This window comes from Malurus melanocephalus, unplaced genomic scaffold (assembly GCF_030028575.1).
Source record: "Malurus melanocephalus ecotype Western Australia unplaced genomic scaffold, MMel_1.1 scaffold_84, whole genome shotgun sequence".
In the NCBI taxonomy this organism is placed as follows: domain Eukaryota; kingdom Metazoa; phylum Chordata; class Aves; order Passeriformes; family Maluridae; genus Malurus; species Malurus melanocephalus.
The window spans coordinates 725,808-749,724 of NW_026623316.1; the positions used below are offsets into that span (position 1 = coordinate 725,808).

General features: G+C 40.5%; 2 protein-coding genes across 3 annotated transcripts in view; one reads left to right on the plus strand and one right to left on the minus strand.

The window, feature by feature from the left end:
* Window positions 1-6,184, plus strand: part of SNX24 (sorting nexin 24) — an 86,863-nt gene extending 80,679 nt beyond the window's left edge. For both annotated transcript variants that reach the window (XM_057367756.1, XM_057367757.1), the window contains exons 6-7: window positions 797-861; window positions 5,452-6,184. In XM_057367756.1, coding sequence (XP_057223739.1) covers window positions 797-861; window positions 5,452-5,522 — 136 coding nt within the window. In that variant the 3' untranslated portion in view covers window positions 5,523-6,184. The remainder of the gene's footprint in view (window positions 1-796; window positions 862-5,451) is intronic.
* Window positions 6,185-8,751: 2,567 nt separating this feature from the next.
* Window positions 8,752-17,291, minus strand: PPIC (peptidylprolyl isomerase C). Its single transcript, XM_057367755.1, has 5 exons — window positions 17,052-17,291; window positions 12,932-13,045; window positions 12,362-12,455; window positions 10,532-10,716; window positions 8,752-9,295 (listed from the first exon to the last, which is right to left on the minus strand). Exons 1-5 carry the CDS (start codon window positions 17,274-17,276, stop codon window positions 9,167-9,169), a joined length of 747 nt encoding a protein of 248 aa, XP_057223738.1. The 5' UTR covers window positions 17,277-17,291; the 3' UTR covers window positions 8,752-9,166.
* Between the last annotated feature and the right edge of the window lie 6,626 nt (window positions 17,292-23,917).

Consider the following 23,917-nt stretch of genomic DNA (forward strand, 5'->3'; position numbering starts at 1 on the left):
AATTAGCAGTAGTTTAGCATTAAAATTAAAGTATTTGTTAAATATTACCATCAGCTGTGCTGTATCTGTCCATTTATAGTGTGAATAGAACATCCTTATGCTAGTGTTCAGAAATGCCATACAAAACTGATAGAATACTGMCAGCTCTAAAATATATCAGGGAATGTCGTTTTTGTAGCAAGAAGATTTAGCAGAAGAAATTAGATGTTTGGGTTCTTTCCTGTGTATTTGATAGAGCTTTGTCTGCATGCGGTTGCACTACTTAGAATGTGTGTATACAGAGCAGAGTGGAGAGGGCTGGGGGAGGCTGTCCATGCTGTGGGAGGGCGAGAGTCAGGCCTGGGGGGCTTCCAAGGACTTCTCTTCATGGGTGATGGGTACAGCAACCCCTTACTGCTGTATGAACACGGTGACATTTGGAGTCTGCTTGGTGGCCTGGAGAGCCTATAGACACGGACCYTGGTTGTAGATGGTCTGCTAGCCTGCATGACACCACGGCCAGGGAGCAGAGCAGGATCAGGTCTCAGGAGTGCCAGCTCCAAGGCACTCCTCCTGGATGCAGTCTCTTCACTCCAGCTTGACACTGAGGGTTTCACTGTGTGGCTGAGGAGCAGTGAGCTTTGCTTCCAGGAGTTGGAGCCTGCCCTCTTGGGCAGCAAAGGTGTGCAGAACCGCTCTGCGTGGCTCCTGTGCAGCTCAACCACCTCACTTTATCAAAGCTAGTTTGTAGGRTAGTTTGTAGAATAGTCTGTTTGCTGTCCCTTGATACTGACATCCTTGTTCTTGACCTTTCCAGCAAATTGTCCCACCAGCCTGTGCTGCTGTTCCTAAGGGATCCATATGTCTTGCCTAAAGYCAACGGTAATCAAATCTGTCATCTGTTAACAGCACCTCACTGATCTCATCCTACACTGCATAAACCACATTATTATTAATACTGGCCTAGTCAAATGACACTGGTCYGAGATCTAATAACCTGCCAATAAAACAATAGTTCTTGTGTAAGAAACCATTAAAACACCAAGTGGGGTGGGTGATTTATGAAAGGGTAGAGTTTTCTCCCCCTGTTATTCTCTCAGGCAAACCTATTGAGAATTCAAATCAAAAGATGAAGAACACCKCTTTTCTTTTCTTGTTGTTGACCCTTTGGCTATTATGCCTGAAGATTTTGAACTTGGAGGCACAGTCTTCTGCAAATGCTTTTCCCCTAAACACTAGGTGATCTACTGCAAGCTTGTTTGTATTTCCATTTGGATTATTATGATTTCTTACCACAAAGATATCATGAAGAAGCACCTCTGGAGCTCTTTATGGGGAAAAATGTACTTCAAGTGTAATTGATGTATTTTACAAGACATTTACATTAGACTTCATCTCACAATATGTGGCTCAAAAGAATGTTTGAAATAGTTTGTTATAAACTCTTTTAATATGAAAAGTTATTTGAATTAATAAATTCAGAGAACTTATCCTGTCTTCAATTAAATGTGCACAGTGAAAAAAAGTACCATTTTCAGAGCATGTTCCTCTTAGTTTTGTCATTTTAGTTGTTTGAACTTGATATTTCTATTTAATATTTTATTTTAAAATGTAATAGGCTTTCAGGAGTGATTTTTCTCCGTGAGCTGCACATAAAGATACTTTTTAACTGAGGCATTTTGCTTCATTTACAAAATACCGTGTAGAAACCACATTAAATTTTTAAGAATAAGTTTAGGAAAGGATACTTTTTTGCCTGTAGTTTCCAGCCTAGTAATGGAGTGTAGCTCCTTGAGATTTTCTCAAGATGTATGTAAATATCTGAGGGGAGGGTATAGGGAAGACAAAGCCAATCTCTTTTCAGGGCTGCCCAGTGATAGGACTAGAACATCAGGAACATTTCCTCAAGCCCAGACACCAGCTGCCCAGAGTGGTGGGTGTCCACTCTTGGAGACGCTCGGAAGCTGCCTGGCCATGATGCTGGGTGACTGTCTGCAGGTACCCCTGCTTGAAGAAGTGGTTGGACCAGATCACCTTCAGTCGTCTCATCCAGATGCAGCCATTCTATTGTTCCGTTGTTTTTTCAAGCTGTTTATAAAAAMCATAGGGACATGCTCATGTATTTTGAGGGGGTTAAGTGGTCTCTCTTGCAGGCAGTGTCCACTCTAGCTAGCAGTGTAGCCAAACACTATTGACCCTATGAAGTCTTACTGAACTCAAAGGTGTGGAGTGAAGCACAGACAGCAAAGGACCTGTGTCACTCAGGTCCACRTCAGAAGACACATTACAAGGTTGTTTCACTAGTCTGAGTGTTCATTTGAGGCTGCACATCACAAAATCAATGAACCAAAGCATGGTAAGGGGAGGGGGTCACTRCACAGGGTCACACCTGATCCAAGTGACAACAGAAATGGAGAATCACCCACAGAATTACCTCTGTTAAAAGTTGGTCCAGATGCTGCCTATTTAGAGTGAGCCATATTGCATGTCTTAATCTTATTGTTTAATGCTCCTCCTAATTGCAGACTTGATTCCTCAGGAGCCCAGTATAAATTACAAACATCATGTAATTCCATACCATTCCGAAGAGAGAAAAAGGGATTTCATATACAGTTATTTCAAAATATTGAGATGGTGCTTAGTATTTCCAGCCCACAAGTAATATTTATTGTAAGACTTCAAGATTTTTCAGTTCTGTGATGTATTTATCATCTCCCATACATATTGTATGCTCTGAGTAAGGCTAAGCTTCCTTTCTGTAAAATCCTTATGAACTTCGTAATTAATTTTGTAACTACTCTTTTAAGTAATGCAAAAAASCATTAGGATAAAAGCCTCTTCTATTGAGTAAGTTTTTTAAATATTGAGTAGGCCTCATTAATGACATGTGAAACAAAGGACRTTTCAGACCCTTGTGGGTCAAGGTATTTTTGGGCCTTGACCCACAATATTTAGAATTTTACATGGCAGATGAATATTTGTATTTAAAAACCCTAAAACATCAAATTCATTGCATTCTTTAACTTAATGAATTAAAACACAAATTAGAATGTGAGTTGTGATTTAAAAAAGAAAACCAAGTCCTAAGTCTAGRGGCTCTACTAGTTGAAATCAAATTAGAAAGAGACAAAGTTTTTACATAACTACCATTGTGTTTAATTCTTCTTTGTTTTTAGTTTGCAGCACAGAGAAAATATAGATGAATTTTCTAAAATTTTCCCTCTCAAATCAGTTCTTACTTTGATAGACTCTGATTCCTTTTTAAAGACAGCCAAGGTTTAAAAAGGAATCAGAGTCTATCAAAGTAAGAACTGATTTGAGAGGGAAAATTTTACAGCCAAGACAGCCAAGGTTGGTCAACCTATGACCAAAAGTAAGTGTTCATTAACAAATAACTATTTGTTGCATGGTTTTCTTGAAGAAGGTGAACAGTTRTTTCAATCAGAAGTCTTTCCTGGATACAAGAATGCCTGTGCTAACATATTTCAATAAATAGGAAATAGTATGAGTTTTAAATAAAATAAATAACTATTTCTGGAAAATACTATTCAATAATAGTGAACTGTTATTCTGTTAACTGTCTTTATAAAATATAATCTTGCCATTATTCCAATGACTGGGCTTTAAGCACTCTTGCGTTGCAAGTCAATTTTCCAAGAGTAAGATCCACAGTTACAAACCTCATTGATTTTCAGATTCCATTTTTCATGATGTGTCTATCAGTCTGAGWGCCCAAGTACATGACTCTTTTTGYGTAAGGGTGTGGGGAGAAAAAAAAAGTAATGTTCTCAAGCAAAATAAAGCAAATAGCTAATGCTTCAAATTGGATTGATACTTTGGAAGCTGAAAAAATGGAATCTTAGATTTACTGTCACTTGTTACAAAATTGTTTTGATGGTTCTTTGAGCCATGCAAATTTTAGATCTGCAAGACTGCTTTGTTGTGTTAGTATTTATACTTAAGTTATATATATATGAATACTTCAGTTATATTTAAATTTATATGCTTGATTTTATTGAGGAAATAAGGCTCATCAACATCTAATGTTGTGAGGTTGTATCCATTTGAAAATCAATCCTTATTTTCCTGTATTTACTGTATGTTATAGAAGAACCAATAAAAACTGGTTTCTGGAACTGGGGCATTTAATCTAGAAGGAAARCATCAGATTGCCTTTACAATTGTATTTTGGTAACATTAATGACAACTTCCTAGGGTGATCTGGGACAGAGGAGCTTACGGAATTTGAGGAAACATAGGATTCAAGATATTATAACTACAGGAAGCTGAGTAGCATTATGCATATATAGTTTACAGTGGAGGTTACAGTTCATGAAAACATCTTAAAATCACTCTGTTTGTAACATCTTTAATATTTTGAAATCAGTTTATTAATAACAAAGAAATAACACATTTAAGACAATAAGGATTGTTTTCATAGAGTCCAAATCTACTTTTGATTGGTATTTTTACCTCCAAAATTATTTCTGTGAAAAGAATTAGGGGCAAACCCTAATTCCCATCCACATTAGGTGATCCATTTTATTGAGTACTAGTGATTTTCATAGAAGTTACATCTTTGCTTTGTGGATATCCTGTAGGCTGACAGTTGAAGGTTTGATTAGTGTGGAAAGTTCTGTATCAGAAACAGTCCATTCTTAGTGGAAAATCTATTTCTAGTGTATTAACCATTTTAAGGTTGTAAGATGTGATCAGAAATTCTTACTTTTAATGCCTGGTGATTTAAATAAATCCTTCATTAAAACTTCAGGTGCTGGTGAATTTCAAAAATCTTTTAAATTCAACAGTGTACATCCTGGATCTATTAGTGTGTTCTATCAGGTAATTCTTTCATGCCAAATTGAACATGAAAATTAACTGGCAGTTTCCTCTTCACCTGTGGTAACAAAGTAATGAGGGTTTTTACCTTCAAATACTGTAGGCTGCCATTTTAAAACTTGTGATATTTTATGCTGAATTTACAAGCTGAAAATTCCTTGCCTCAAATAATCATCTTTGTACAGGCATCCTCAGATCTTCTCAGTCTAAACATTGCTGTAAACCACAATACAAAAAACAGCTTTGAAGTATTCCCAGTAGCAATCTTGAAATTTCTTCAACTATATTGAGATTTTGTTAGAAATTGAATTGCCAGTGTAATCCATCTTCCTTGTGAGAAAAGATTCAGATAAAGAGCTGGAGCCTAGCAGCATTAAGTATTAGAACATCCCTTTAAATCAATAAGCTACAAATCTGGCAGCACATTCATGCAATGCCCAGTGCTACCCTAAAGTGGCTTTAGTGCTGAAACAGCATTACTAATAGCACATGCCCAACATGGATAAACAGTTGACTGATGCAGTAACCCAAAGTATACAAGGCCTTACTTAGTTAAGTTTCACTAAAAAACATTTATATTGTACTAACATGGATAAGAAATTAAACATCTTCCCTTTTTTTTTTTTTTTTCAGATGACTTTCCAAACGTAGTTATAGATGGCATTCTACATGGAATATTTTATCCTCATTTACTGCCCAGGTAGAAGTGATATATGGCAAGAAGCTGAAGCAAGTTTCTGAGTCATATTTAATAGAATTAACAGGAATAAAATTCTGTGATGTGAATATTATGCTCAGAAGCAAGAGGCCAACCTCAGACTCTAAGTGCAAGAATTATGTTTTTTTTAAGAAAATCACTGTCTTTACAGTTGCTGCTTTTAAAAAAAAAAAGATAATGAAACAACAGTATTGAAGTTATTTATATCTTCTATATATTGACATGCTCTAACTATTTAACACTAAATATTCTAAGTCACACACTGAATTACACTAACCTTTGAAGAGTTTTACTAATTATTTCTATAATTTCTATTAAAGCAAACACTAAACCTTTTTGCACCAGGATTTTTCCCAGCACATTAACCACTGCTGGCACTGGATGAATTAGAAGTGCTGAGGAGAGTGTGCCTGGAATTAGAAAACATGCTTTCACATTCTGAAATACGTAGCACTCTCTGAGGAAATTTTCTAGATTTCAGTTGAAATTATTTTAATTACCAGGAGCTTTTATGTGGCTTTTATGCATCTCCATTCAGTTATGACATCTAACCTCTGTATTTGTTTACTCTCCACAACAACTTGCTGACTGTATTCCAATATATTAACATTTTATAAGTCACAGGACATACAACTCTGTGGTAAACTAAAGAATACTATTAAGATTATGATCAAACTAAAACGGATCCATATATGTGTATGTTCAGATTTAACTGGAAATTTGTGTGTGTTACTAGACATTACAAAATAAATTACTAGGACATGAATGTACCACTTCAGTGATTTGTGCTTTTCTGTTGAAAATTTTCTGAGATTCTGTCATCTGAGATGCTTCCTCATGAAGTGTGAGAAAATACCTGTGTGTCTGCTCATTTAAAGCTCTTAGCACCATGCTATGTGAATCTGGTAGGCTCACAAGGTGAAGAAAATTCAAGGCAATTGAACAGCCAGTAAGTCACTGGGCTCATGAGCAGAAGAGAGTGTTGCTCAAAAACAGCTCTGGCAAAGCTGCCAGTCTGATCCTGGAGACATATGGGTTGCCTGCTCTAACTAGTAAAGTGTTTGGAAGCCRTTTGGGGAGAGTGGAAAGCTGGGACTTGGAAAAAAGGTAGGCCTGTGACTGCAGCACTTGTTCAAGTAGTGTAACYTTTTGAGGGCTGCAGGCTCAGCCTCCAGGAAAGCTTTCAGCTACTAGAAGAAAGCTGATTGGGCAAGGCAGTCTCACTCCTACCTGCTAACCCTGCTTCCCAGTGCTGCTTTTCAAAGATTTTTACTTTAATCAGCTAGTAGAAAGAAAAATGCTCAGGCGTAAAAATGGAAAATCTGACTGCCTAGCACTAGGCAAATTTAGAGGCCCTTGGCAACTAAGGGCTTCTAAACTCTGTTTAAAGAGGATAGCAGCCTTTCACACTGAAAAGAATATCAACTGTCTCTGAAAAGAATATCAGTATTTACCCTCAGGAGAGGCCTGTCTTGGTTTGAAAGACAGGTGTTTGCCAGTGAAGGCAGGGACCCCCCCTTCCCTCCGAATTATTACAGCTTTGAAAAAATCACAGGCTTTCAGGTAAGAATATGGGTAAAAGGGAATAACAGTTTTTACTAATATGTATAACAAGGTGAAACAAGTAACAATAACAACAGCAACAACCAGCCCAGTCCCAAACCCAGTGACAGCTTTATGGAGATGCACCCTCCCTTTTGGTGCAGTTACAGTCCCAGCCGGCAGGGGCGCTGTTGGCTCCCGGCCGGGCAGGGCGGGTGCGATGATTCCCCGGCGGCTGCAGGGGGCGCTGTGCCGCGGGTCCCGGCTGGCTCAGATCTCCCGCGGCCCAGTGATGGACACAAAATGGCAGAGGTGGATGGAGAAAAGTTTCTCTRCAAAACACACAGCGGCAACGCCGATCTCGGCGCTCCTCTGGACAGCAAGAAACCCAGGACGGCAAAGAGACAAGCACAGTCCCGCAGCTGCGAGACGGGATGGAGCAGAGCTCACCCCTGAAGCTGGAATCGCAGAGGTTCCCGGCAAGGCACAGGAGAGAAAACCACTGTGCAGCAAGCAGGAACTCAATGARYMGAGATGCTGGTCTCCGCAGAAAAAGGGAAGGCCAGCTTTCTCCGGAGCAGCCAGCGGGCAGACTTCCTTCTCTCAGCRAAGCAGCCAAGTAAGTGAAATCACGCCCCCCACCACACAAAAACACTCTCCGAGCGCTTGGCAAGACCGTTAAGGTGGGGCATAGGTATCATTGTCTTCGTTAATCACCCAGCCATCAAGAGGATGACCTGGCAATTAATGTATCCCAGCAACAAATGGGAAAGAAAAATATCCCAAAGAAAGGGAACAAAAAGGGGAAAATCTTAACCCACAACAGGCCTCAGTACTATGGATGAAGAATCAGCAGGACCATCCTGTAACTATGACTGACATGTCAGGMGAACCTGGGGGAAAAATCCCTACCTCCAGCTTTTCCGTTTCCTTATAAGTGGAATGCTGGTAAAGTTCTCTGCTGTGGCAGCCTGAATCTCTTCAACTATGGATACCTCATGGGCTTCAGGACCCTTCAGGAAGCTAGTCACAACAAAGAGGAGTAGTGTGCTGCCTGCTGTACCGCAGGATGAGTCCTTCATCAGATCTTGGCATTGGCTCTTCCATTCTGAGTCATAAAACACTGTCAACTCACAAGGAAAAAACCCACATCTCTGCCCTGTGGCACACTGTAAGACCTTAACACAAGTGTCCTTACACTGACCTCTCAAAGCAACCAGTTGTCAGCTTAAGAGTTACTTACAAAGCATCACAAAAATAATGAACTTTAAGTTCTCAAACTTACAGCAAAGTTGTTTTTTTTTTTTTTTCTTTAAAGCATTTGAGCTTTACAATAAATAACACTGTTAGGTGTTACAAAACTCACCATGCTGTAAAAGGACTCTTTTATGTAAATCAGTTTCTAACTGATTATCCTAATAATAGACAGAGTAAGTTACTCATTCTTCATCAGAGGATGGATCTGAATGCTGCAGTTCCTTGAAAGACAGCAGGGACTTTATCTGACACATTAAGATTAGAAAAATTTACCATCTCTGTTCTAGCCTTACAACCTTATTTCCTGAAAAGCAGAACCCCCTGCATATTTTGCAGAATCAGCTGAGGTGAAAAGATGAGTTTGGGAAGGGGGTGTGGAGTAAAAAATGCTCTCAAGTATTTATTTGAAATCGAAGTTTATTAATTCAAAACTCTTCTGTATTTTTTTTAAATTTTTTTTAAATGCTGGTACTGTTACAGTAAATATTTTCAGTTGGTAAGACAAAAACAAATATTGCTAACATTTCCAAAGAGAACAAAATGACTGTATTTTAAACTTTGAAAAAATTGAATTATTGCTATAATTTTTCATTAAAGATTTTTCTGCAAGACCTAGAATTTTATGGGCTATGTCTTGAATTTCAAGGAGTGACAGCTCCATCAAGTTGTTATAGAAATAGTCGTATCTTTTATGTACTTGGCAAATGGTAAGTATTGCTTAAATACAGCCTCATGTTTTGAGAAAACTCACTCGATGGATAGTTGAGATCAGTCAAAAACGGGCATTAAAGAAAAGTGATTAAGTTTTACTTTTCATTCTGATTGTTGGTCTCACCAGTCACCAACTTCAACCACAAATGGTTCCTTTACAGCTATTTTGCCACTGTTCACAATCACACAGTCTTGAAGGGGCCGGTCATGTTCATCTGTCTGCTGGAGCTCTATCGAGTGAACCACCGACTGTTAAACAAAAGAAACCAACAAACAGAAAGGTTCAGTTTAGCCAAATAAATTCCAGTGGCTGAAGACTGATGCCGCAGAAACAACGAAATGCGCCTAACATCACTGCTTATTAACCAGCACTTGAACAAAGACCTTTACCCTGTCGACTTCCCACATCTTTTTTTTCTGCATTAGCAATTATGCCACTCTGTAACTCACACAGTTGACAAGAGGACATGGCCGGCTGTTTGCCCTCCTAGAAAACCTTTCAACCAACAAAAATATTACGAAGGGGCAACTGAAAATATACATTCAGCTGAATTACCTAGCACATACAGGATKCTATCTGTGGCCTGTGAGCAGGAATGAATCCAGAGATCAGAGAAGATAAGCATTATTATTTTTCTAATTGTACAGCATAACTGTGCTTCCAGAAATGYAGTTACTGCTTTTACCTTTAGCATATATAACACACACATACAGATTTTCAATGTGGTACTATGCCACCAATATTTTTAAAGGACAAAGTTYAGTAAGGTATATTGACTACTTGGTTTTGGATATTTGTCCATTAACCTGACTAAGCTGAAACTTAAGTCTAAGTATCTTCTCAAAAATTTCCAGCTATTGTAGATCATGAAAATGGAATTCTTTATGAATGTGGGAGTGAGGAGCAAGTGTTCTCATGAGGTTTTCTAACTTCTCAAAGAACTGGTCCATCCAGCAGCTCATGTTTTCCCCATTAATTTCAAAACACYGATGAATAAGGAACAATTTGTAAAGAAAACCAAACTAATAAAATATAATCACTTGAAAATATAATTTTTCAGCATAAAATTCTATTTGGCCTTTCATCAGTATGTGTTTCCATGCTTTATATTCACATGCTTCTAGAAATCCTAACACTGAAAGCATTACCCATAACTAGCATGCTATTTGGTTTTAGCCTGTAAAAACAGATTTCATGGCCAACAGCGTTAGTGACAGGAGGAGCTGAACTTCTGCCATTTGTAATCTGCGAAGGTGTCAGTGTTGATTTCAATGGCTAGCAGTCTGAAATAAGGGCTGTGAAAGCCAAAAGCATGGTACAGGTTTCTATTTCTGCTATTTCAGTTCTAAATCGTCCAGATGGAGCTCTTCACAACCATTTTCTACCATGTACATGTTACAGGAACATTCAACTGTTTCTGAACCATGGTAACAAGAATATAATATGGCACAATTTGTCCAGATCAACCACTACTTTAAACTTACCATTCCATCAAGGACTTTGCCAAATACTACGTGTTTTCCATCTAACCAGGAAGGCTTTGTCACACTGATGAAGAATTGAGATCCATTGGTGTCTGGGCCAGAATTAGCCATGCTAACCCAGCCAATTCCATAGTGTTTGAGCTTGAAGTTCTCATCTGGAAACCTTTCTCCATAGATGCTTCTTCCTATGACAGAGAGTAAGAAAGCAAYTTTTTTTTTTTTTTTTTAAAAAGCCCCTTTTTTGTTCAAAAATGGGAAAAACAAAGCATGAATTCAGGACGTGAAGATGTATTGCTTGAATGAACATAGTTTGAAGAACATCACTGTTAAATCATCAGCGGTTCCATAACTAAAACAATTTTTTRTGTGTAAAGGTAAGCCAAACCACCACATATAAGGAGATAATAGTTAAAGCTGATGATGCTTCATCCTTTGATTTTAAGCAAGCTGTACCTTAGAAAGTCTGGTCTACAGATGCCACTGAACAACACTTCATCCTGTTTGGCAAATTACACACTTACAGCCACTAACAATAAGGCTGCCAAATTTTGTGRCAATTTCAGTATTTAAACCTTTCCCTCGTACTAAGAAATTGCTTCAGACATGTTTAGAAACATATTAAGACCAAATGGAAGTTAGACTAAACTACATGGTGTGGATTTGCACAACCACAACATGAAGATTTTGATGTTTCTAAAATAGTTCAGAGRGAAAACACATCAGTGATGTTTTAACCACCATTACCCTGAAAAGAGATGGCTGTCTGTCTCATTCTTTACTTGTGCAGTGCAAAGCACAATGCTCCCAACACCACCAGGAGCGATCACAATAAACATCAGCAGGCAAATAAATGCTGCCTACCTTTAATGCTAAAACTGTGTCTTCAGAATCATGGTCTTGCCCATTGTTCGCTGCTAGGAGAAGGAATGTGTGTTTTCCATTCTATCCCAGCAGGATTTTCCTTTCTATACCACTCACAATTCATGCAGACAGTTCAAATTGTAGCACATGAAGAATGTGTGTTTAAAGGAAGAGAAGAAATAYGCAGCCAGAGTGATTGCAGTGCAAGAGATGCTGCACTGGGACTGCCCACCTGAATGGACTGAATTGTTCTTCTGGAGGCTCAGGAGGGAGAAGTGATACAGCCAAGACTCAGCACCAGCAAGTTTTAGTAGAAGAAAAAAAGGGGAGTGGGCATGACCCTCATCTTCTAATTTCTTTGTCTCTCCTGTTACGAAATTCCCTCTCAMAGCACATTTCAGAGGTTCCCCAGAACGGGCTGAGCTGAAGGCACAGAGCACAGCCCCTTCCTTCTCTACCTGCCTTCCCTCTATGTGCTTTCACTGTTTCATCACAGATTAGACTTCTGCCGGATGACTTGAACAGATTCACCTCTACATGCAATCAGTGAGTGCCTCAGGAAAGGTGTGCTGTCAAAGCCAGAGCAGGGGAAGCGTGGAGACATCCATCTTTTGGAGACGGTAAGTTGTAGGAGCAGCTCAGCTGGTCACATGGCTCCAGCCCAGCATGCAAAGCCATGCTTCTTGAATGGGAACAAATCACAGACAGAAAAGAGCTGTCTGCAAAGACTGAGGACAAAGGAAGAGCTACACATACTTATAAATCAGATAATCCAAATAGCTGCAGCTTAGGCWACAAGATTCTTGGAAAAGTAACAGATGCTCTAAAACAAATGTGGGCTGGTTTGGGTTGGTTTTTTTTTTTTCATTTATGTGAGCAGAAACAATGAAGGAATATGCTGTTTTGCCCAAATTTTCAGCAGACATTTGAACGAAGAAAAGGGAACCTGGAAGATACTATGCATGTTACCTCCTGATCCATCTCCAGCTGTAAAGTCTCCTCCTTGAATSATGAAGTCTTTGATCACACGATGAAATTTACTTCCTTTGTATCCATATCCTCTCTAAGAAAATGAAATAATTCTTTAAATGAATATAACATCCAGCTCTATATACAACCATATGGAAATACTGAAGCTGTGAATGGCTAGACTTTACAGAAAATACCACCAAGGGATATAATACTGTCAAGAAACACACTAAACTGAGCTGCAGGTTAACACAGCTGGACTGCACTGCCACAAAGAAAGTATTATTCAGGTGATCAAGGCCACTGTCCTTATCTGACTGGTATCTGACCACAGTAACTCCACATGCTAGATCTGCAAGGCAGAGACAGATGGATGTGGTAATATCCAGCATCTCATAATTACGTCTTGTGATCTAAGGAGACACACATTAGTGCACAGCCTTGGGGATGGCACATTTGCACAGGTTCCAATGAATGAAGATCAACAGTTCACAACTGAAACGGCATTGAACAAACATTGCCTTCCCAAGCCAAACTTGCGTACACGGTAGAAGAAAGCTGCAAACGTACTTCTCCAGTTGCCAATGCAATGAAGTTCTCCACAGTCTTTGGGACAACTTTTCCAAACAATCCAATTACAATTCTGCCAACATCTTTGTCTCCAATCTTCACATCAAAGAACACCTGAATATTTTTGTGAAGGGAACAAAAGTGATATAGACATGAGCACAACAAACGGCCAAGCTTTTCAAAGAGTAAGGTGGTAAGAAATTACTTCTGGCTGGTCTGTTTTAATAGTATCCTGTAATTCCTAAGGGTGCTGTTTGAGAGAAATMCTTCAAAGCCATCATAATCATGTTATGCAGAAAACTGTTTGAGAACTGGTGACTATATGTGTTGATTTTGTTGTTTTTAAGGGCTCTGTGGACTGCTGTATTTCAAGTTTGAAGACAGTGCTCAAGAAGATTTTTCCCAGACATGTATCTTTAAAGCTGAATGGAATAGATGAAATATGAAACTAAGGAAGAACAAGGATGCTATTCCCATGGGGGCAAAAATAACAACTATAGTACTGACAGTCCTCACAAACGATAGTTTGCTATCCACACATAATCTTCACTGTTCTAGGCATTTGTATGTATAGACAAAAGCCTAAATTCCATGGAATTGACAAGGAGTGAGAAGAAAATCCCATGGCTCAAGCAAGCAGTTGCCTTCCTAAATACGAATTCAAACCCAACAGAGAAATAATAATCTGGGCCAGATTATTCAGCTGATTGCCTAAAAGCTTCAACGTATATGTTGCGGAAAAGCAACTTCAAAAAGGCAAATGAGTTATAAGGCATTTTAATATAGTTCAGAATCTATGAATGCATATTTAAACGTGCAAAAATGTTCCAATAATTACTGAAAATAGGAACAGCTGTCAGGAAATGAGGCATTTTGAAGTTCTGAAAAAGTTACATAAAGGCTATTACAACTTCTAGGAAACAGCAACGTGTATTCCTATGATGYGGTATTTGCTGTTCCTTGTGGCACTCAATCAAGTATTACTTGTCTGTAATGCTAAGAAATTAGTCCAATAATGATAATAAATGACCAGTCTCTCCAATGTGAATGCCTCTTTCACGCTCTCCTACTAAACATTTCTACCGTTTCTTGATCTTCCATGTGGTTTTGACTGTTGAACTTTTGGCTAAYGCTATAAAAGCACTATAAAGGAAATAAAATTCCTTTTGATACACCTCATTCATTTCCTTGGCACTTGGCAGTGAATAACATGCTTCTTAGATGTGTGGCTCCCWAAGTATTAACAGCACACTTTCACTAACTTTTTAACAGTTCTATAAACAAACCTCTCTGAATTGTGCCGCCAGGATTATCTATGTAAGGGGTACATTTTCTAAACCCACTGTCTATTTTGTCTGGAAATGTTGTTCTAATAGGACTGCCTGAAATATATAAGCATATGTTAGTGACCAAGGCTATCAAACAATTACCCCAGAGAGYAGGAACGCTTTGACAGAGCACACAGAGACAAGTCCATCACATGCTGTAAGCCTAGTCCAGCCACAAGGCTTCATACGTGGCATTGCTGCTCGCTTAAGAAGCAAACCCAGTACTTCTAAAAATGTGTCTGTGAATATTTTTGGCCACAAAATCAAGTATGGAAATATTTGGTAGCCCTAGACACTATTCCTGCATAGAAACGCCTTGTTCGTGTGAGTGTATTTCCTCAATTTCTCTGGAAATTCAATACGCATGTACACATTAGTGAGCTGGTCGACAGCTGGTCGATTTCTAAATCTCAAAAAACATCTGGCCAAATTCTTCAACAAGAACTGAAGAAAAATAAATATTATAAATTGTCAGTCTTATTAATATTTTTATAAATATTTAATCTTATGTACAATTTGAATTTAAGTATTTCAAGGCTGAAATGAAAAAAGAATGCACCAGAAAGAGTGGCTGGTTCTCATAAAAATATTCATATATAATTTACAAAAGATGGTGTACATCTAATTGAAAAAATTGACAAGAGCATTCAATTATTCTGGAAAACAAAAGCTGACTGTGAAAGGAAGATCTCATGATTCTGAGAGGCCAGGTCATGTCATAAACTCATAAATGTAAAAATACTGTATATGGTGCAGAGCCACAACAACGGGGCCAAAATACATCTGGAGTCATCCTGAGCAGCTCAGTGGCTTTGGGCTTTTGAAGGTCAGAGAAGAAAAACAAATACTAGAAATAATTAAAATGCATACAGAAAAGACATGGGCATAATTACACCATAATTACATCTGTACTGTAAGTTCACACCCCAACTGTTGCATGTAATTCTGGCTTCTCTATCACAGAATGAGAAAACCAACCTAAAAAAATATAGAAAAACGGGCAAAACAGATGGTTTTTATATGAAGAAAGATTACAAAAAACKACTTAAATTGGAAGAGAAAGCAGCTTTTATATAAAGAAAGATTACAAAAAAACTACTTAAATTGGAAGAGGGAAAATTGGTGTAATTTGATGAGTTTTGTGAAATTACCACTGCCCAGGAAAAATTGCCACTGCAATTCTTTATGTACCACAACAATCAGAAAAGGGCATAAAATTATATTCCAGGCAGAAGGAATGAAGAAGGAAAGTACATYAGGCATAATTAAATGGGAATATAATAAGATTGTTTGGAAGTCAAATTTACCCACCCCAAAAAATCAAATCTGGGGCCTAGAAGTCCTTGGCAATGAAACTGTAAGGAGTTGCAGACAACAGTGGCAATGAAGCTAAGAAACAAAGGAACAGGCCGTGGCAAAGGATGCTGAAGCCATTCTAGAGGAACCAGCTCTGCGCCTGCCCTTCCCTGTCATGCTTTCATGAGTGTAGGTGTGTTTGCCAGCATGGCTGCAGTCCCTTAACTGCAGGTGAAGAGACATTTGGTCACTGAAACACCAAATGTCTTGCTTCATCCAAAGTGGGACTAAACATCGCACCTGCTGCACCAAGATAACACTTTTGGAAAGAGATGCTGCAGTAATGAGTTGCATCCCCATCCTGCCAGCAGGCAGCACAGCCCACAAGCCCATCTCCTGGGCAGTGACATCTGCATGGCCACAGCCCAGCCCACCGTGCCTGCCAAGGAGCCCTGCTGCACCGAGCCCTAAAGGATCCAGCCCGTGGCTCCGYTGGCTGTGCCTCACAGGCACCTCGTGCACCATTCCTCCACTGCGGGCAGGCATTACAAAGCAGCAGGAAACAAGGGGGCAAAAAAGGGACAGCTCTCCATACCAAGAGCTTCACACAATGACAGAATGGGTCAGGTTGGAAAAGGACACAGCAGGTTATCTGGTCCAATCTCCCTGCTCAGGCAAGGCCATCCCAGAGTACATGGCACAGGTTTGTGCCCAGATAGTTCTTGAATATCTCCTGTGAGAAAGACTCCCCAACCTCTCAAGCAATCTGTTCCAGTGCTTGGTAACCTGCACGGTAAGGAAGKTCTTCCCCATATTCAGGTGGATCCGCCTGGCAACACCAAAAGAGCCAGACACCTTCCCTTTCAGACACTCATGGACATTGATGACGTTCTCAATTATCCCTTCTGCAGGCTCAGCAGGGCCCCCATTTTCAGGTAAGAGAGATGGTCCACTCCCTTGATCAATTCTGTTGGACCGGCTGCAGGAGTTTCAGCAAAGAGGGYAGGGGCGAGTGAAAGAAACCCATGGCACAGAAAAGCTCCAGCGCAGTTAAACACCCCTGCTCGGGGCGGCCTGGCAGCATCAGCAACCCCGAAACGCCACGACAGCAGCAGAGGCCGCAGCAGCRCTGGAGGGGTGAGGAATTCCAAAAGTTTCCACTTCTGGAAGCCAGAGGAAAGTTTTGCTGGCCCTAAGTCTGCCGTGTGCCAGCGCCCATAGAAAGGCGGCATGCCCAAAGGGGTTAAAAATCAACTAGCCAAATAAACAAACAAAACCACAACACCTTACAAAACGGTGGAGTCCTAGCGTGGGCCCAAGCCCGCCCCAAGCCCTCAGTGCCAGGGATGCGGCGCGGACCGGCTGTGGAAGGGGGCAGGGCAGAGGGCGGCCGGCTCGGCTCCCCCGGCACCCCGCACGGCCGCGGGGYCCCGCCCGACCCATCCCGAGGCCTCCCGGCCAGCGGAGACGCCGGCCCGGCCGCGGGCGAGAGTCACCTTGGCTGTCACGCTGGGTCCCCTCCTCTTGAAGGCCTCGGCCGCCGGGGCCAGGAAGCACAGACACGCCACGGCGCCGAGCAGCGCCCCGCGGGCCATGGCGCCGGACAGCGCTGCGGCGCCTGCGCCGGGAGGGGCGGCTCCTCCTGCGCCGGGGCGGAGGGGCTCTGGGCAGCGGCTGCCGTGCTGGGGAGCGGTCAGCCCTGCCGGGGAGGGAGGGGTCATTCATCCCGGGGAGCGGTGACCCATCGCGGGAAAAGGCCACTCGTCCCGGGGAGCGGTGACCCATTGCGGGAAAAGGCCACCCGTCCCGGGGGGCGGTCATGCATCCTGGGGAGCGCACAGCAATCCCGGGGGAAAGGCACCATGGTGGAGAAGCCGACAGGAGCGGTGACCCGCCCGGACCGGCGCCGCGGGCCCTGATGATGGGCGGTGCCGGCGGTGCTCGGCTGTGGGGGCTGCCAGGGCGGGCCCGGCCCCCTGGCTGGGTTTGGGGCGGGTGTGGGTGCGGGGGTCGTGGTACACTTTCCTCATGGGCGGCGGGGAGCCGTGTGCCCTCCCTGGGTCAGGCTSTCTGGACGGGAGCTGCAGTACCTGAGAGGGGCCCGGGTACCCAGCCTTGGCCATCGGCCAGGCCGTGTGCCCAGGAGCGTGCCACATGTGGGTGAAGGAGCCCAAATAGTAAACGCTCAAGGGATTGAACCAGCATTGTGCCCTTGTGGGAGAGAGCAGTGGTGTCCTGGGTTGCATTCGGAAGAACACTGCCAGCAGGTCGAGGGAGGTCATTCTGCCCCTCTACTCAGCCTTGGTGAGGTGCAGCTGCAGTGCTGTGTCCAGTTCTGAGCTCCTCAGCATATGAGAGGTGTGAAGTTCCCACGGCAGGTCCAGAAGAGGGCAAGAAGGGGACTGGAGCATCTCTCTTTTGAGGAGAGATGGGTCTGTTCAGCCTGGAGAGAAGATGACTGAGATGGGACCACATCAATGTCTGTGAGTATCTGAAGGGTGTCAAGACGATAGCCCAGGCTCTGCTCAGTGGAGCCCAGCAACAGGACAAGAGGCAAAGGACAGAAACTGATGCATAGGAGGTTATGGAGTCTCACTGGACATACTCAAGTACCGTCTGGATACAGTTGTGTGCCCTGTGCTCTAGGACGTCCACTTGACTCACTGCTGTCCCTTCCAATCTGACTGATTCTCTGATTCTGTGATTTTGGAAGAAGATCTTTAATCTTTTCTGCATTTAATATGCTGAGTAGAAACAGGAGTGCCTGTGAGACACTTCTTGGCCTCATTTGTGATAGCAGTGGAGGTGCTTGGCACCCATGTCATCTGGCATTCCTGGCGTAGAACAATAAACAGCAGCACTAAAGGCATTCATCAAATGCAAACATTTCTCTCCAAGCCATTATCTGTTCAAGAGGGGGAAGAATGATCCCAGTCTAGCAAATTACCTATTACTTTCTCTGCTAAAAAATCATTTGCATTCAGGATCTGTCTCAAATAGCGTTGCTTCTGCAGTCAGTAGAAAATCTGTGAATTGTAGCCCACACTGAAGTTTTGTGGCCTCTCAACTACCAGCATGTGGAAGTTACAATAGATGCCAATACACAGCCAGCAGGAGGCTGTCAGTGGAGCCTGTTTACATAAACACAACAGCACTGTGGTTCTGGGTGTATGGCACAGCACCCACACATAGAATTGCAAAGGCACCTCAGAGCTCAGGTGCAGTGTGCAGTGCCTGAGAGAATATTCTCTGCACTGCTGCGTGTGCACAGCCRTGGTTGCTGAACCTCTCGTCTTGAGAGTGTGCCTCAGCTGGCAAGTAGTAGACACAAAAGCCATAGAATCRTAGCAATGTTTAGGTAAGAACAGACCTTTAAGTTCATCAAGTCCAACGGTTCAAGATCCAGCAGTTTGGAAGGAATCTGAGAGATCACCTAGTTCCAACTCCCTTGCCATGAGCAATGAGTGGAGGAAYGCCTTCCACTAGACCAGGTTTCTCAGAGCCCATCCAAACTGGCCATGAGCACTTCCAGGGATGGGGCGGCCGCAGCATCTCTGGGCAGCCAGCTCCAGTGCCTCACCATCCCCACTATAAAGAATTCTTCTAATACCTAAATCTTCTAGACTTTTAAACTGAAGTAGTTTTAAATTTGGTGTGCATAGGACAGAACATTTTTGATACTTCAAATACACATCGGTCACTAGATGAATGTGAAAAGAAATAAGGCAAGAAGGTGAACTTGGCTAATTCCAAATTTTGAATTTGAAAGAAGACCAAGGATGGCTAATGAGATTATTGTCTTGGAGCAGTTCATTCAGAGTAGTACACTGATTGAAACCAGGAGTGCAGAAGAATGAAGAGTTGGGAAGTTACAAAAAAGATGATCCTCTGAGAGGCTTCTTAAATACTCCTTAATGCAGAGTGTATGAAGGTGTAGGTATGCTGAACAACTATCTACCCACAGTGTTCCCAGCAGTTCCCTTCCACTCTCTCTCAATAAAAATCTTGGTGTTTGCAAGGGTGACTTTCCAGTTTATTGAAGTGTAAATACATTTCATCCATGTACAAGATGGCAGTATGAGGCAGGAAAAATGAAAGGAGCCTGATAGGGCTGAAGATATTTAAATAACAGCAAGATGAGAAGATGAGACAGGATCTGGTTTACATTATCTTGGAGAGTTTATGCATACTGGTGATGCTGCTAAATAATTTTTGGAAGAAGATAAAACACTGTTTAAAGAGGAAATCTTGAAAAGAGGCAGAAACTTAATATGTTCAGTGAAAACTCAATTTTACACAGAAAAATCTCTTCCTGATGCTAAAAAAGTACATGTTCTTTTTGTTGGACTTTGATGTCATGACAATCAAACTGGAAGTATACAAAAGCCAGACAAGCAGTAAACTTTGTGCTATCTGTGAAAAGGAAGAAATCTTTCCAATGAAACTAGAGAAAAATATGTAAAAACCTGTTATGATATCTTTTTTTCTGCTTTAATTATTCATAACTATCTTGAAGAATTTGGAGGTCTTTACAAACTCTTTACACGAACTGGATATAGTGTACTGGGATCTGCACTGAATTCTCTGTTCCTTTGCACAGGGACAGCTTCTCCATATTAAAAGAATAATAAAAGGTGCAAAATCAGAGAGGGTCTWCAACAGAAAACCATTATTTCCTATTCCATCTTCCCTAGCCATGACCAATTTGTTCACCTCTTCAGTTGAGCTGATTTGAAAACTGTTATCATTTCTTCCCTCAGTTTTCTTTTCTGTAGACTAAACAACCTCAGTTCCTTGTATCTTTCCACATGGGTCAAGTATTAGAGCAGGCGTCATCTGGATGTATAGTTTTTAGTTGAAATATTACCTTTGTCCTTATAGATAAGCATATTTTGTAATTTTTTTCTTTTTTTTTCTTATTTTTAGGTTGTTCAAGTGACATAAGGCTATTGTGACAAAAATTATGTACCCCATTCAAAGAACATGTTTAGTCTATCTTGTGTTTGTAATACGGTGTACAGGACATGTTGCATTTTAGAGCTAGCAGACGTGTTATTTTGGTTCTTGAGTCTTGAAGCCACCAGCCTTTTAAAAGAATAATTTGCTACTGGTTGACAGTCTTCAATTTAAGTAATAGTGTCTGTAATGAGATGTTTCATTGGTTCTTATGGGCTCTTTTCTATTTAAAATGGGTACGGAAGAGAGAGTTGTTGAGCGTATAGAATCTGACAGATTCTGATTTCTCGTAGTACTAGCATTGGCAGTAATTCTAGCACTTCAGCACTATGGCTTGATATGAAMTATGATTTATTGTAGTGGTATAGAAATATTTCATATCCAAATTGCTCTAGTATATCATGTTATACAGGTAAAAAAATTCTGGCCCTGATACACATAATAATGCTTTATGGTTCTGAAGGCACTTTCATCAATGTTAACTGCTTGACAGCTGCCAGGATAAAACTTGGAGTATGCACTGTGGCCTGCAAGACTGCTGTAACTGAGGGGTTTTTTTTTATTTTCTCACTTTGAAATGGATTTTTGATTCTCAAGGCTGGATTACTGGAAGCATGTCATCCCTACCAGGACTGATCTTTGTCCATAAAATTTTACCCTGCCGTCATGTTGCTTGTCTTGTTTATTTAATATACCACTGGCAGAATGAAATCATGGGTTTAAACCAAATTTTAATTCCATATAGACTAAGAAATGTCCCACTACATCTTATATACCACATGAATTATGAAATGTCTGAAAGTGATAAAAGATCGGAGCCATTGTGACCTAACATATGATTCTAAGATGCCAGTTAAAAAAAAAAACTTAAGGTCTGCAAATTGTGAGTCACTGTATATGGCCCTCATGAATAATGAAGAAAAAGGTTTATGGGAAGTTTTGTTTGTGTTTTTTTGTCTTTTCCTTTATGTGACTTCAGAAAGATGGAGTGTATCGTATGTGCTGTCTCTTCTATTAAACCACTTGTAAAATGGCTTAGACTGCTCCTGTCATCTGGTGCACTTATGCAAAATAAATGTGTCCTATGCTCCGGATAAGTGTCTTCCTTCTGGTGAATAGTTTTTAAGCTTTTTAAATTTTGTATCCAAACACGATTTGAAGTGTCACCCTTTCCACTCTAATGGTCAAAGCATTTATTTAGGTGATACCAGCAATGTGTTTTCAAAATAGTGCAGCTGGAGCCAGAACCATTTTGATCCCATATGTTTACAGGATATCAGAGCTATCTGTAATTGCACATCCCATTTAACACATAGTCATTCATTTAAATTCTGTTTTTCATAGCATCTGTGGTTACATAAGATCGCTTTGGGGAAAACTGAAAAACTTGCAGTAAAGCCTAACTGTGAGGAAACGTACAGTAAGATTTCTTTGTTTTCAAGGCAAAAAACTAAAACTTAGAAATTAAAAAAACCCTGAAACTGCATCAGATCCTACGGGGTGTTTTTCTTTCTCCAGTTTTTACTTCAATTCTAGTAGGTTGTTGATTCCAGTTCTCCAAACACTACTGCATATCTCTTAATTATGTCTATAGTCTCTCTTCCTTGGAACTACTTAGTAGTTCCTAAAGATAAGCACCTAGGTGCTTGAAATGTCTTTTTCAATAAATTTAAGTTCCAGTAATTGATACTTCCAGCCTGATAATCCCCAGAGGTCCAAATGAGAATATAAAATCTGTGTCTCTAGGCTCTTCAGAAAAAAAAAAAAAAAGGAAGTTCCTTCCTCAAGTATGGAAATGGGAAACTGAAAAATTAGCATTCCCTCACATGACTATGGTGAAGAATGGATACAAGTTTGTTCTTTTCATGTGAGATTTTCAATTATTATTTTAATTGTTCATGGTGGAGGAGGAGGAAAGCAAGGGAAAGGTAGGGAAGGAAGGAAATAAGAAGAGTGAAATCATGGAAGTTATCATTAGGAGGTGAATGGCAACCCAGGAGAAACACTCAGATGACAACAGACATAATCAGCATTACTAAGGCATGTGCATGGGTTTGGCCTTCAACTTCCAAATACGAAATGAGGTTGTAGTAATCAAAAGAAAATGAAACTACAAGATGTTYAAAAGAAAAGTGACAATGACAAGTACAGGAGTTTTTCCTTTACAAACCATAAGGAAAGCATCAAGTATTTTGAGATATTTTGTATCAAAACTGGTAATTTTAGAAAAGACCCGAGTATCTCGAATAAGGCAGAAAGCTGCTGCCAGGAGGTTTTAAGTGGAGAAGAATATATTGGTGGTTTGTTTCAAGATGAGTGAAAGGTGTGGATACATGATATTTCTCTCTGCAACTCACTGGAGCCTGCTGTGCTGACAGAAGCACAAAGCTACCCTCATTAGTACAGGAAATATGGGTTAGAAGATACAGGAAAAAAAAGATATGTGTAATTCCAGTGTCCCTGAAGTTCTGCATTTTTATTACCATGTTAAAAGTAATGTCAGATCAAGGACCTCATCTATCCAGTTTTTTCCTAATTCCTACTCAGTAAGATGCAGTGTTTGTGAAAAGATTAGTGTTAGTTTGCTGACAGTTACACTATGTAAAAAAAGACTTATGCCTTAAGACAGATTTGTGTCTAGTCCTTCACCTCTATATTTACTTTTATTTTGATTGAGATTTTATTTTTATACATATACAGGTAACTGCACACACTTGACCTAGCACCCTATTTGTTGCATGTTTCAGGTCGATAAGAAAATATATACTGAATTAAACAAAGTATTTTATGTGAGCTGTAATATTCTTCTGGGGGATCTTGCCAATCAGAGATCAAATTTCTGAGAAATACCTACCATGATCCTTTGTCTATATGAGATAATTCTGTATAAAATGTTGTACACTAAACTTGTGCAATAGCTAGAGGAACTCTTCCAAGATTGTGTAAGGATCAAGGAAAGGACAAAAGTCCTGCTTACAAGGTGAGCATTAAGTGGTCAGCTCTTAGCAAATGTATATAGTTGGTGTTATTACTTAGTATCTTTTTTTGAAGAGTTTTTGACAGTCAGTCACAGGTAAAATTCTCTACACTGATCCTCAACAAGAATTTCCATGTCACAGCATCTAGGAAAATGTAATGATTTTGCACACTTGAAGTAAAAAGTGATATTCTTATCAGCATGGTACAATAACTCTGTATGTGTTGACATTTTAGTGGTGTTTATGTTCAAATAAACACCATTGAAACTATTCCTCTTTCCCTTACCATTGTCTATGCTAAGTTGATTCTCTTCTAAGTGTTTTTTTCAATAAAAATCCTACTCTCAAGTGCTTTGTGAATTCTACATTTTCTGCTCAGTAACTTACTGCAGCAGTCACCCTTACTTTTCATCATAGTGCTTGAAATG